The following is a 15,677-nucleotide window of genomic DNA, read 5'->3' on the forward strand; positions in this document are numbered from 1 at the left end:
TGATTTGTGCCTTCTAATTTAGAAGCCCCACACATTCTTGGGAACTTAACTGTAGTGTAATCATCATGCTAACAACGTGATGCCCCTCTGCAGCTCAACGTTCCCCACCCATATCTTACATTCGCTGACTTGCCAGGGCAGTATATTACACATACCTCTGGGCAAAATTGCAGTGGGATTTATATATCCTCCAGGGTTGCTCACGTTCTTGGATCTTTACTGTGGTGTTTAATGTAGATTTACTCATGTTCTTGGTCCTCAGACAGGACTGAAGCCAGCCTTATCACAGTGCTGAAGCTTAAGCACACTGGTATTTTCTTTGAAGTCAATATGACTTCTCATATGCTGAAAACTATGCACTGAGAGCTTTACCAGCACAGAGCCAGCGCATGTAACACAAAAAGGGAAAGAGAATATCTTTAAACATTTTAGTATTTTTTAAACATTTTTAGTATTTTTAAACATTTAGTATTTTTTAAACATTTTAGTATCTCGAACTGATTGTTATATTTTGGATGTTGTAATTCATGAAAGGAGCATGTAGGTATCTTTTCCAAATTTCAAAATGGCTTCGGTGATGAGGGAGGTGAGAGGGGTGAAAACAAATTCTGTGCTTCTACATAGCAGTATTGTGCACTTGGACGTGTTAGCATTTTTACATTCGCACCTCATCAAGTGCACCAAATTAGCAGAGAAATGTAAGCTATTTGAGGTCACTTCCACACTTTCATACTGACAGTGTTCCTCCTGATGCTTGTACAGGAAAATACGTGCTTCTGTCTGAATTAATTTAAATAACTGTATGGTAGATTTATGCTTTTTAATGAGTCTTTCATTATTCAATCAGTAAGCATTGCAGGCTCAGTCCAGTCCTCTATCAAATAGAGCAGATTCAGTTACGCTGGAAGTGCAAGAAACACTCCCCTTATCTGTTGGAGGTCACTGAACGGATAGGCTGCACAATGCCTTCTTTCTTTTGAGCCATTACAGACAGTTTTGTCAAAGCAATGTACAGTCTTTAGAAGACTTTAAGTTCTAGATGTGGTGTAACTTGCGTAACAAAAATTCTTATAAAAATTATTACTCAATTTATGTAGCTACCTCATTTCTAGATTAGTTATTATTTTTAAAAAATAATAATGATTTCTCTATTAATAATTATCAATAAATGCAATCTGTTAAACCTTGATTTAATAGTATTGAAAGTTATTATTCTCAGTAATTTTTATTCAAAGCAATTTTGGGGGGTAAAAAATGTATCAAAAGAGATTAATACAAGATGAAAGATAAAATGAATTAGATTTATAATTTTTTTCAGGATGAATAAATATGGTCTAAATAAATGCAAATATTTTCAGAATAAGAAATATCTTTCGGATGTGTTTCTTTTAGTAACTGTGACAAGTGTCCAGTGTAAATGCCAGTGTTTATCTTCATCATAGACCTATATTTAACAATCTTAAAATGAATGGCTCACTTTCCTAAAATGAAATATACAGGAAGCTTTGAAAAGTTTTACAAAAGGAAAGACATGCCCCATTTGTCCGAAGTTATGTAAGTTAAGGTTTTATCTTTTTCATCTTACTTGAAATAAGAATCAATAGCATTTAGCTGCTGAATACAGAATAATATAATCAGAATGTAGACAGGCCAAAACTTCATGCAGCAACATAGCTCCCAAGTGCTGTTGTTGCTATTTTTTGTACGCTCCTTTTTGTTCTAAAAAGTGATCAGGACCACATATCATCTATACAGACAGTTTGAAGATTTTTCCTACTCTGAAATCTGCGTGAATATTATATTTTCTTCACTGAGATGAATTTATATCAACATACTGGTGTGGAATAAAGTTGTAAAGAAAGGAACTCCCATATCAACCACATAACTAATAACTCTTGTTAAACAGTAGTAAATAATTATTACCACAACTTTTCTAGTTTTCAAAAGTGCTTGTATCTTTCTGTGGAACTAAATGGGACAGCATAGTCACTCTGTGTGACACCTAATATGTTCCATCGCCCTGTATTAACCTGTAGGAAGATATAGCCACATTTAAAGCATGTGAAACTAAGTGATGGACTGATTTAATGCACTTATTGTTGTCCAGAAAAACGGGTTGTGGGAAGCATATAATTTAGGGCATGGAGTAGCCATTATTTCTGTCTTTATTTGTGAGGAACAGTATACACAGTACTGCCATTTGTAAAATATTAAGAATTTCATCCCACTTTCATTCTCTGTACATGGAAGAGTTAATGCACAGAGAGGTGCAAACATTTTTTTTCTGAAAACAAAGGTATGTGTAATTATGTAATTGAAAGCTATAGACAACGAAGAGTACAGCACTGAGGTAACTAGAATTTTTTTATGCAACTCCTTTTTCAACCTTAGAGTTTTTGTTTTTCAGTATAAGTGTCTGTGTAGATTTTTTTACCAGTTGTCTAAACTATTTGAAAGAAGCTTGTGAAATAGCATTTTCTTTTTGTTTTAATCCTCTCTAATGCATGGAACACAAAACTCTTTAGGGATTTTTGTTGTATTTTCCTACAGTCCATCCAATTTCAAATATAACCCAAAATTGTCATTTAATTCTCTTTTCTTGAAAGGAAACATTTCCTGGCTATACAGCAGCACCTACACATTTGCTGTCATCTGGAATTTGGGAGATTTTTGTCTTGTGTGTGTTGCAGCTGGAGTCATTATGAACAAAAATTCAATTATGTTATTTGTTCTTTAGTTAAATGTTGCTGCTATACAGAGCTCGCAGTTGCAACCCAAATGGTTTTGTTGGTTTTGTTGTTATCGGTATCAGAATAACAACCACTGTAATCATGTGTCTTCTGCTATTCAATGATAATATAGGAATTAACAGGAAACCAAACAAATATAATGCAGACAAATGTAAGTAAATTTCTGAGCTTTCATAGGCTTCCACGTCAAGAACTACCTAGAACAATAGGAATGTAAGTCTTCTTATTATTTAGAAGAGAGGTAAAAGGCATCTAATTTATGGCTAAGGACTGCTTTGAAATCATTGAATGTGGCTGTTTGCTGGAGTTATGCACACTGTTGACAGATTATAATTTCATTTTAACATCATTATGGGAAGGGAGTGCCAGAGAATAAAGCTGTGCTGTCTGAAAGACTTTTATCTATATAGAACATTTTCATGTACGCGTATGTGTATATATTTGCACTTATGTATACAACCCAATGCAACTGCACACCTGTTGCCAGTATTCAATAAATAATTAAGAAATAATGGTTGTTTAAATCTAGACAATATGTGTATATTTCTCTTTCTCCAATATAAATCAACATACAGGTATATAGATAGATTTGTTGCCTTTCTTTGTGATCTCTTCTAATACAGGTGATACACAGTCAACCTCTAAGACATTTTGACAAGCTGTAGTTCTCAGTAATAATTTCCCTCTGCTTTTATTTGAAATGCCAAATGCCTCTTTTGATTTTCAGCTGCCAAATGAGAACTTCTTGGGACAGCTATGAAGGTAGCTGGAGAGCCTTGGCCATAGCCATGAGCCAGGGACAGTGTTATGACAACCAAACTGCCCCACTGATAGACCCCTCTTTTTGGTCATGAAATGACTTAAAGTTTGTGCACTAAGTGATGCTCAAAGTAAAGCTAACCCACCAGTCTTGGGAGAAATGCAGAAAGGACAATTCTGCTTTCTTGTTGCTCCCTCGAGACAGTAATGAACTGTTGACTCAAGCTGATTGTAAAATTATAATAGTTCTCATGGGATGGCAAACCAAGAGCTTTAGAGATCTGTTGAAATTGCTGTATAAACAAGACATATCATTGAGAGAATGACTATTGAAACTTATATTAATCTGGTTTGAGCTGGAAGTTTCCAGAATGTTGAGCATGCTCTATGTGAAACTGGGAGGTCATACAACTAATAATGTGCTGTGAGATTTCTGAAAACTGAGCGCTTTCCCAAAATTAAATGGAGTCAAAAGGTATACTGTGTGACAGATGGAGCAATTACATATAAAATGCAAAGAAATGGCATCAGCTTAAGCAGTAATTGATAATTTTTTGCTGCCATTAGAGGCATCAGAATGGATAACTAAAATGCAAGCACTGGTAAACTGCCTGCATGGGACTTGACTACATTATATATACACGATACATATTATCTGAATGGAGAAAGATGTAGGATAAATTGTGAATACATCTGGGAAGACTTGCAACCCAAGAAAATCTGTTTCTGAATGAGATTTTTATTCATTATCAAAGAAAACGTGAGCCAAAGGGTGTGCTTACAGTGGGGTGACTTCTTCATTTGTGGTAGATGTATGCGCAGCATCAAAAATGAATCTGGGAATACAAGGTGACTTTACATCCATAGATAAATGAAATCAAGTTTCTTTTAAAAGCACACGGGTAAGTGGTTCAGAATGAAAAACTTTTAGAGAGAGAGGCTTAGTAAATTAAAGTTTACAACTGCATTGTGCATAGAGCTTCTTAGGGAGCAAAAAAGCAGCCTACATGAAACCCTGCTTTATTATGGCTACGTTGAATGGCACTGGAGCTGCCTCATATATGCCTACATTATTCTGTATCTGTACTATCACACTATATCCTTAAAAAAAAAAAAAGGAAAAATTTTCTGGCATGCAAAACCCCTTTACAAAAGTAGTTTGACACTGTTCAGTAAGGAATTACACCATGCATTTTTCACTCAGCAATGAATGGAACAAATGAAAAGAGGTCACCTGGCATTTAATATATATGTTATGTATGAAGGCACTTCTTTTTCTAGTTGTCATTAACAGTAAGGCCTCTTAGAACTTTCTAAAAAAAAAAAACTTCTATACAAATGTAGTCTTCAGTAGAGTTATGATATCTACAACATATTTAATAAATTAAATGGTTCCTGCCTTGAACATTTAGAAAATAATTTCCCATCCTCTTAACATTTTGAAATATTTTTCTTTGATAAAGAAAAGAACACTTTTTACTTTTGAGAAGTGAAACACAAACCTTGCAAACCAAGTACGCCAGTCAAACCCCAAGTAGGTCAATACAGATATTGAAATTCAGTCTTTAATGTACTAGATCACCACCACTATCTGCCCTGCTCTCTGCTCTACTTCTAGTTCCAGGAGCGCTATTAAGATTTACCATCTATGTTTTGTGTAGGATGAGTGAGTAAACACTTCTAAGACTGCAGAAGGGACAATCCTGTAATGGGATCATCCCCCTGTACTCGGCACTGTTGAGGCCACACCTCAAATACTGTGTTAGTTTTTGTGCCCCTTGCTACAAGAAAGACGTGGAGGTGCTGGAGCATGTCCAAAGAAGAGCAACAAAGCTGGTGAAGGGTCTAGAGCACAAGTCTTATGAGGAGAGGCTGAGGGAAATGGGGTTGTTTAGTCTGGAGAAGAGGAGTTGTAGGGGAGACCTTATTGCTCTCTACTACTACCTGAAAGGAGGTTGTAGCAAGGTGGGGGTTGGTCTCTTTTCCCAAGTAACAAGTGATAGGACAAGAGGAAACAGCCTCAAGTTGTGCTGGGTGAGGTTTAGATTGGATATTCAGAAAAATTTCTTCACAGAAAGGGTTATCAAGCATTGGAACAGGCTGCCCAGGGAAGTGGTTGAGTCACCAGCCCTGGAGGTATTTAAAAGACCTGTAGATGTAGTGCTTGTGGACCTGGTTTAGTGTGACTTGGCAGTGTTAGGTTAATGGTTGGACTCAATGACCTTAACGGTCTTTTCCAACCTAAAGGATTCAATGATTCTATGATTCTATGGATAGTACCCCCAGTATGAAAAAAATCTAACGTGGTAGGAACACAGAAACACAGTTTGAGAACTTATTGCTGTAATCCATTTTATCAGATCTCAAAATGAATTTAAAAACCCCTCACACCCAAGAACTTAGTAATAAAAGTATATTTCAGTTACCAATAGACAATTGAAAGACTGTTCCACAACATGTAGGAGAAACAGTGTTTCCCACTCACATTGTAATTAAATACATTTTAAAATTTTATTAAGTTGTTCTGAAAATTGTTTGCTCCATGATTTCGTCAAGCTGTGAAGAATGAAAAAGTGAAATAAAGAATTTTTCAAATATTACAGATAACCTTATGTCACATACCTGTTTTATGTGATATTTGTGGCTCATCACATCTAGTAGCCTGGTATGGTGACATTTTCTAAATTCACACTGTGTTGTTCTTTCCAAAGAAAAGAATAACACTGTTCTGAAACAGAGTTGCTTCAGGAATTGCATTAGAGAGAAAATCTTTTCAATGTGTTACAGATAGATATATATATTGATGATTTTTGGGGGGATAGTAGCTGAACTACAATATTTTGGGACACATCTCCTTTCACTCAAAGTACTTCAAATGTGGATTACAATCTAAATAACTACACATACAGATTTTGTCTACAGGCAATATATATGGTCACATTGATTTGGTTTTTTTTGTTTTTGTTTTTGTTTTTTTTTAATTCATAGGAATGATATGTGGTAGTTGGTTTTATGTTTGGCATATGATGATCATATTTTTTTATCACACAATTAGAGGACAACCTTACTGGGGTAACTAAGATCAAAAATTCTTCTTTTATGTGTTTTCTAGTTTGGATTTATTTTCTATGAATATTATTTTGCAATATTTTACCTGAATCAAGAGTAGATTATGGGCACTTTGTGGTGAAGTGCTTGGTTTAGCTAAATATAAAATTAATTTTATTTGTGTAGTGCTTGAGAAAGGATTCAAACTTCATGGGGCTAAAACTGATCTGGAAAAGTATTAAAAAAAGGGCAAAACTGCAATGGTGACTGAGATTTAGAGCCTGTATCTATCATTTCTCAAAGAAATTGGTAGATTAGACAACACCTGTATTTCATTGGCAGTGATATTTTGCCTAGTTAATTATTTACTGAATATACATAATTGAAACCATTCATGTACTACATACACAGTAACATGTGTACAACTGCATGGAAGATGCGAGCTTTGTGTGGAGACGGAGTCTCAGCCACTGCTTTTCACATTTTGACTCACTAATGACCATTACTGCATATATAATAACAGCAGTTTTTCCAGAAAATTTCTATGGAAAACCTGTATTCTGTCTGTATCAAGAAGACAAGCAAAACTGTGCACAAATATATGCCCCAAACTGCATATATTGACATATCTTAAGTACTTCAGTAACAATTAACCATGTTCTGGCTTTCTTACTTACAGTCATGGACTAAGATTTACTTGAAACCTTGAATTTGAAGGATATAGGGACATTTTAAATAGCAGAATAAAAGGAAGGAATAAAATAATTATTTTAGCTAAATGTGATATCTCTATGACATATTCAGACTTCGTACACAAACTCATACATGACCAAGTTAATGAAGTATACTGTTCTTTTTCAGTGTGGCTTGAAAACACACTTCCAAATAAAGACAATTCAGGAAAAAAAAAAATTGTTCGAGTGGTCACTTAGACCATTTTATTTGTTTAGTAGCCATACTTCGTTTCTAAACTAACTTAGAAATTGAGTTTCCATGTTTCACTCTTTACCAAGTAACCTTTTACATTACAGAGGGCTACTTGCTACAGGAGTAAGCACAGTATAATGAAATGCCGGGTGCAAGGATAGGTTAGTGTCATTCTTTTTTCAGTCAGAAAACAGAAGTATTGCCCAAGGAGAGGGGTGGGGAAAGTTATGTTTATTTCCCCTTGCTCCCATAAGCACAGGACATGGCATGTAGGACATGTGTGTGTATGTGTGTGTGTGTCTGTGTGCATGTATACCACCTCAAAAGCATTTTGAAAAAGAATGTTGAATAGAAATTAAAATGTATTCTTTACTAAATCTTCTAATAAAAAAGTGCAAGTTCTATATCATGGTAAGTAACAGTTTTCAGTTAATTTCTAGATTTTTCTAAAGAGCATGAAATGTGGTATCTTATGAACCAAGGCTACTTTTGGACCAATTTCATGTCTGCGAATGACTCAATTCTGTTTCACCTTTGTTTACAGTCTACTGTTTAAAATATCTCTTTGTTTATATGGGAAACAAGGTTAAATTTAAAGGAGGTCTTTATGGTTTGTCTTGGTCCATTCAAGTTGTGTGACACAATGATAATTTTATTTGCATTGGTTCCATCTAAAATTCAGGTTGTGGCTAATTTGTAATAAATCCTAATGAGGATGAATAAACTGTTAAGCCATTGAAGATAGTGACTGAAGGCATTATTTCTTCAAGGTTACAGAACAGAATGAAATAAATTGCATTTCTTATGTAGAAACCATAATTTGGTAAATTTTTAATATACTTTTTTGGTTCATATTATTCTTTTTTAATAGCACATTAATTTTGTTTTTGCAGAAATCACTTTTAACTGAAGTAACTGCATTGTCACAGAATTCTATACATTTTTTCAAATATTTTCAATTTGTTCTTCTTGACATTTTATGTTTATGTGCAGTTTGCATTTTTTTTGTTTTTCAAGTTCAAATGTAACAGATTTTGACATTTTTGTTACATTTTTCTTTTTTTTTTTTGTACTAGTGTTTTTTTATTTTTGAGAACCTGCTGTTTTTGAATTCTCTTTTTTCCCTTTATTCTCCTCCTCACTATGATCCCAGGAGCCAACACAAAGAAAAGCGCAGATGATATAACCAGTAATGATCGTGGTGAAGATGAAGGTATTTTTTGTTTTTTCAAAGCTCGACCCTGATGCATGAACATAAACTTTTTAATTTTTATTATAGTTATTATTATTGTTATTGTTATTGCTGTTATTTCAACATGATTTTTAGTTCTTATCTGCAGAAGCACACTTCAGTGTACTTCTTTATTTTCTTCTTTAGAAATTACTTTCATTGTTTTTCTTTTTAAAATCCAAATTACCATATAGATGACTACAGTTCCCCTGTGACATAGGTGTAAAGGTTATTCCTAAATATGTGTGAGGTCAGTAACATAAATATTATTTGAAACCACATACTTTTTCCCCCTTGTTCTTCCTTAGGTTGAAAAAAATGGAATTTAAAAACATGCATGTGCTCTTTTCCCTCCTACACATTTTATAAATTCACCTGTTTGAAATTCATGAAAAAGCTGACATATATCCTTCCTTTCACTTCCACTTTCCCCAGTGCACATGCTGTACATTGATGCAGTTGAATTGTGCTTTGTTTTTGCTATTTTAATTTCCTTACTTATTTTATTCTCACAGGATGTGGTTTATTTCAGGACACAAAAATAAAGGAAGCTGTTGATGTTGCTTTATTGTTCTTTCCTGTAATCAGCTAGCATTTGAGATACATTCGTTCTGACTCTGACCACATTCCCACTGAAATCAATGACAATTACTTTCATTGACTTCTTTCAGAGTTGGATTGGATTCCCTGAAAGGAAATGTTAAAGTTCAGAGTGAAGAACCCCCAAAAAAGTTTTACAAGGAAATACTATTTCTTGTCTTGGCACAGCAAAGCTATTTAGGATGCACCAAAATAGAAAGAAGTCATGAAATCCTCCTCTTTTCTCACCCTTCCTTTTCATTAAAGTTACACTGACAGTTTATTTTACTTTATACATTTACCAAATTAAGAAAAATATTTTCACATTAATTGAGAAAATAACAACCTTAGGTAGTTTATTGGTCTGTTTTTGGAGCAATGTGTTTCTTATTCCTTTCATGCTTGGCCAGTCCAAAGTGTTAATCTATGTCTTTTTTCCTATTTTCTTCTATCTGACATCAGTTCAAATAACTTTGAAACATTTGTCCTCTCTGTTCCCCTTACAATCACACATACTGCAGTGAGGATGCTATCTCCTCTTTTCCTGGGAGTTCAGCTCAATTGTAGCTATTCTATCCCTATATAAAGTACCGTAATAAAAATCTCTGGTCTTTGATTCACACTGGTTGCCCTCTACTGTACCACCTTCATTGCTGAATTACACTATTTCTTATAACACAAAAATGCTGTGCAGAATACTCCAAAATTACTGTTATTTTCTGAATATTACTTTCTATTTCTGTACCATGTATACTTTTTTTCAAATTACGGTATCATCATTTGCTATACCAAATTCGATAGTTAATTTTAAACCAAAAGATGGGTAGCAACCAAAACCAAAATTAATTTTAAAAAGATAGATATTGGATTATGAATACATTATTATTCAGACTTCTTAAAACATTATAAAACATTATAGTGTCGTGATTATCAAGGGCATCCACTGTAGATCTAAGCACACAAAACATGGATCTCATTTCTGTTATGTTGAAGCTAATCACGTTCCCATTGAAGGGGAAGAGGAAACCTCCTACTGAATTCAGCAGTGAAAGATTCAACCCTGAGGTAGTGCTATGTAATAAGGAAAGATTAGATACAACAAATCATGCCATGACACTTTGGAGAGAGAAGGGAAAGGTAATTCAGTAACACAAATAATTGTATTAAATAATTTTTTGAGGGCTTAGCTGAGCTTTCACAGATTAAACACTTTCATGTACTTTGCCAAAAATGCTGAGAATAAAAAAAAAAAAAATACATCCACTAGAATGTACCTCATTGCTTTATATGATCTGTTTAATGGCTGCATTACTGTTATAGTCACAACAATTAAAAAGATCTTATCACAAAACAGTTTGTTCTGCTGCTCAGGTATAACACATAAAATAAAACATGTAAAGTATGTGTCTTTTTATGTAAAGACGGTGGATTCTGTGAGAAGCCTTCAACTCTGACAACTGACCAGGTGTACGTTGAAGCCTATGTTCCCTGCACTGAGCTGGCAATTTTTGATATTGAGGCTAGTGCATACACATAAGTAAAGTAAAAGTGGGTGATAGGAATATTACCAGTCATAATTTACCTTTAAATATGCCCAAATGAGTTCCACATATACAAAATATTACGTATGTGTTGACTCGTTGCTGATCACACTTTTGGTATCTTTGAGTATTTCCTAACAAACCAGAGGAGAGGGAAGATTTTTGGAAGGCTTTCAAACCATGTCCCCTACCTCTAGGTATTTAACTGAGCTTTTTCTTCCTCCACTTCCCTTTTCCACTGTTCAATATATGCCTATCCCACCCAAAAGGGAACACAACTTTTTTTTTTAATAGTCAGAGGCTCTGCTTTCCCTTGTATGTTGTACTACATGATTGAAAGAAGTGCTCCTATTCCACATGCAGTTTCACTGAATTATTTGTAAAAATTATATATATCTAACAGCAGCTTGCTGAAAGCCCTTTTCTTTTTAAATGAGCTTAGCCCTTGTTCCCACTGTTTCTGTAGAGAAGATAAATTCCTAATTCAGGTAGTCTGAACCATCCCTGGAGTTAGGAGCCTAACTTTTTCATTATTAGAGGAAGAGATATGAATCCAGTCCTAAATGTTTCCCGAATCATTGATTAGTGCATCTTTATAACTCACTCTGAAGTATAAAAATATTGCTATCAATTTCATTTAACTTTCATTTAGAAATAAAGACTCAGCTCTCTATCTGTTTGAAAGTAGTCAAGAACTTTCCTGCTTATACAAAAGACCAGACGTACCAATAAGGGGCATTAATTCAAGGTTGTTCTTTAAGGCTTAGCTACCACAACAAGGAAAAGTACAACACAAAAGACATCTTTTGCTTTAAATATAAAAATATGGGCCAAGAATTCACAGAAATTCTCTTTGTTTTTTAACTTCTAGGCTTTTTGAAAGGAGGAACGATTTACTATCTTTACTCCTATCAGAACAATTTGATTTTGTGATATTATCTCTTACTGAACTATTGGGAATATAATTTCAACAATTATGTCTCAGTAAGAAATGGGAAAATATGTAATATTGCAATTTTATTATTAAATGTAGAGATACTTCTAAATTAACATATACCTGAATAAGAATATTCTAAAAAATAATCAAGATTATTCCATAATTTGATATTTCTCTTTAGGCTTTTAGACATTCATATTCAAAGCAAATTCCGTGTAGTATTGAAGGCATTTCAAGCATTCTGAAAACATTTCAGAGGAAATAGTATTTGAAGTAACCAAGAGAGGTATTCAAAGCATAAATATTAGTCCTATAGGATGATCCTGAACCGCATAAACTAGCTGATTAAAGTGGTGGTGATGAAATAGAAAACATAGGAATTAAGAATATTTTCAGCACTTTTATAAATTGCTAATGCCATATTTCATTACTTTTTTATTACTTTATTATGTTTTCCTTACTTGAATTTTTTCAGACATTCATGATCAGAACAGCAAGAAACCCGTTATGGTCTACATCCATGGTGGATCTTACATGGAGGGTACTGGAAATATGATTGATGGCAGCATTCTCGCAAGTTATGGAAATGTCATTGTTGTCACTCTCAATTACAGGCTGGGGGTTTTAGGTAAGTGATTCTTTTCTTCATCTCCAACTGCATATAAATATGTTATTGCTTAATTTATCTACTGATGGATCATAGATCCTTAGGCCAGTTTTGTTTTTAAAAAAGAACGTTCTTGCCGGTGGATAGTTTGACTGTATTATATTCATTTTGAATTCTGTTCAATACTTTATGGAAACTGATCTAGGCCACATGTCCCCTTCTTTTTGACAGCTGCCTTCACCTTAGACAAAAATGATTGGACATCTATAATTATGTTAGTGCTGGTTTATGTTAAATTTGTCATCACATCATATTTGCTCTTGGCTCAGTGATTTAACAAGTTTTGAGAACTTGTATCTTTTTCTCATTAAAATCTTCTCAATTCCATGTAAAAAAAAAAAAAAAAGAAGAAGAAAATTAGTCAAGAATGAATATTCTCCAGTTTCAAAACAGTTTATATTGGAAGGAAGAGAGAAAAATATTACTATTTACTTGTATTTATTATTTTTGTATGCAAATTGGTTTTTAGGGCAGAAGATGTAGAGATAATACAGACAAAACAGGCTATATACACTGATGGAATTTATGTTGCAGGTAATATGGAATCAAGGGGTTTCAAAGAGTGATGTAAAATTATCTTCCTAAATATAAGGAACTCCATCGTCACAAATTATAATATTGAAAGAGATTAATACTTCTGTCTTTCAAACAGAACAAGAGCTGCATCTTCTTGCCACTATAAACATTCTTCTGTCAGCATTAGATTTAATAACAAAATAAATTTAGATCCATAGCAACAGAACAAAAATCTTTTCTGCTTTCTCTGTGATTCTAACTCCTGGATGTTTGCATGTACCAGGCTTTTCTCCAAATGAAGGTTTATTTATTTAAGTTCTACTTATCCACAGAAAATTTAGCTGAAAATTTGCTCATAATAGCAGATATTAGAAATGCTTTTTGTCTTAATGGAAAAGCATATGGTTGGTACAGAATAGCACATAGACTGCTAGAATGCTCATATTTCAAGCACTTTAGATACACAAGGTAAAGTACAGTAATGTTTTTGTTTTGTTTTGTTGCTATTTTTTGTTTAGAATGTCTTTTACAAATATTTTTAATCTTGTTTTACTTGATAGCAAGTCTGATCTATATTCTTGGCATGTGTTATTTTGGAACACAGGAAACTTCTTTTACTAAGTTATCTATCAATGTGGTTAATGTGTTTCAGCAATGTTCTAGATCAGCAGAGTACTGAGAATTTTTTCTTGTCCCTGATTTTGACTCTTGTTTAAATACAAAAGAGGATTTTTTCTATGTTAGCGTCAGATGTAAACATAAAGCCAGGAATATAAAAAGATATTTTGGTATATTTATGCATACAATCTTGGGAGGATTTAAAATGGATTAGGAAAAATACAGTTTTATATTTGGCATTAAATACTGCTTCTCAACAGTGGCAAATTCAACTTTTGAGACACTGGAATTTATTCTGTTATAGAAGGTCTATGTTTGAATTAGAAAAAAAACAGAAGATATTCAGATTATGCATTTAGCACTTAAAAATCAGAAGAATTGCGCTTTATGAGGATATTTCTGTTTTTTCTTCCTTGGTGAAATGTAAATATGATCCTTGAGAATGCATTAGATTCTGCTTAGATGTTGGAAGTATAGTGGATTACTTGTATTTTCGACTTGCTTCATAAGTAAAAAAATGAAAGAGAAAACACAAATTTCTTTAGCTAAACAACCATATGAAGAACAAGTATGATTATTCATAGAAGTTAAAAAGCATAATTATTATGGCATACAATTTAAAGATTGACAATATCTACATCGATTTCTTCTATTCTGGATTATCTTATTTTTGAAAGATATACTTATTTCTGTAAATCCAGTGTGTTTCAGTTGCATTTGATGTGTAAGTTTATACATAAGAGGACACACACAAACCTGATTTTAATGACAGAGATATGTGATTCAATAGCTATTATCACATCCTGTGATGAAGGAATATGCATTGAATTGTTCACAATGATGAGTTACTGAAGACCCTTTACATATTTTTTTTTTCCTTCCTCTGGAAAATTATCACTTGAATGGACCTGAATACTGCATGTTATTATACTTACCATAAATGTTAGTTCTGTTCTTGAGGCACGTTAAATTATTTTCCTTTCAGTCTATATTGTATCATTAACAGCAGTAGATAGAAAATATATTACAACTGCATAAATAATCACTGAATGATATTAGCTGGAAAAATCATAGAATCATAGAATGGTTTGGGTTGGAAAAGGCCATAAAGATCATTTAGTTTCACCCCCCAAGACACAGGCAGGGACACCTTCTACTAGACCAGGTTGCTCAAAGCCCTATCCAACCTGGCCTTGAACACTTCCAGGTATCCATCCACAACTTCTCTGGGAAACCCATTCCAGTGTCTCACCGCCCTCATCATAAACAATTTCTTCCTTCTGTCCAATCTAAATGCACCCTTTTTCAGTGCAAAACTGCTGCCCCTTGTCCTATTACTACAGGCCTTGCTAAAAAGTCTCCCTCCACCTTTCTTATAAACCCACTTTATACGTTGAAAGGCCGCAATAAGGTCTCCCCGGAGCCTTCTTTTCTCCAGGCTGAACAGCCCCAACTCAGTCTTTCTTCATGATAGAGGTGTTCCAGCCTTCTGACCATTTTCATGGCTCTCCTCTGGAACTGCTTGAGCAGGTCCATGTCTTGTACTGGGGGCCCCAGAACCGGGTGCAGTAGTCTGGGTGGGGTCTCAAACCTGATCTTCTACAATAGAAAGGACTTCATTCTCCCAATCTCTGCCTTGATGTTCAGGGGCTTGACAGACATGGGAAGAGAGACTACCAGTGAAAACTGAGGGGTAAGAAATTGTTGAGTATCTCAGCCTTCTGCATGCCAGTTTACACTAGTTCTCCTGTTTTATTTACTGGGGGGAGTACATCTTCCTTTTATGAGCAACATACCCATAGAAGCCCATCTTATAATTGTTCACTTTCCTTTCCAAATTCAGCCTTAACTTTCCTGATCTCAGCCTTACATGCCCAGGAAACATCCCTATGTTCTTCCCAGGATACACATCGCTGGTTCCACTGCCTGTGCATTTCCTTCTTATGCTTTAGTTTGACCAGGAGATCCTCACTGAGACAAGCTGGTCTCCTGCCTTCCTTGCCTGATCTCTTACATGTGGGAATCGAGAGCTCTTGCCCTCTAAGATAAATGAACCTTACGGAGCTGCCAGCTCTGTTCTGCTCCTTTATTCCAGAGGGCAGTT

General features: G+C 34.3%; 1 protein-coding gene across 2 annotated transcripts in view; it reads left to right on the forward strand.

The window, feature by feature from the left end:
• Positions 1 to 15,677, forward strand: part of NLGN4X (neuroligin 4 X-linked) — a gene marked incomplete at both ends in the record, with an annotated part of 129,245 nt that overhangs the window by 37,451 nt on the left and 76,117 nt on the right. The window contains 2 exons of one of the 2 annotated variants that reach the window (XM_082483534.1): positions 8,638 to 8,697; positions 12,248 to 12,400. In XM_082483534.1, coding sequence (XP_082339660.1) covers positions 8,638 to 8,697; positions 12,248 to 12,400 — 213 coding nt within the window. The remainder of the gene's footprint in view (positions 1 to 8,637; positions 8,698 to 12,247; positions 12,401 to 15,677) is intronic. The other variant, XM_082483535.1, reaches the window with a different exon arrangement.

Source organism: Vanellus vanellus (assembly GCF_965231255.1).
Source record: "Vanellus vanellus genome assembly, chromosome: 1".
In the NCBI taxonomy this organism is placed as follows: domain Eukaryota; kingdom Metazoa; phylum Chordata; class Aves; order Charadriiformes; family Charadriidae; genus Vanellus; species Vanellus vanellus.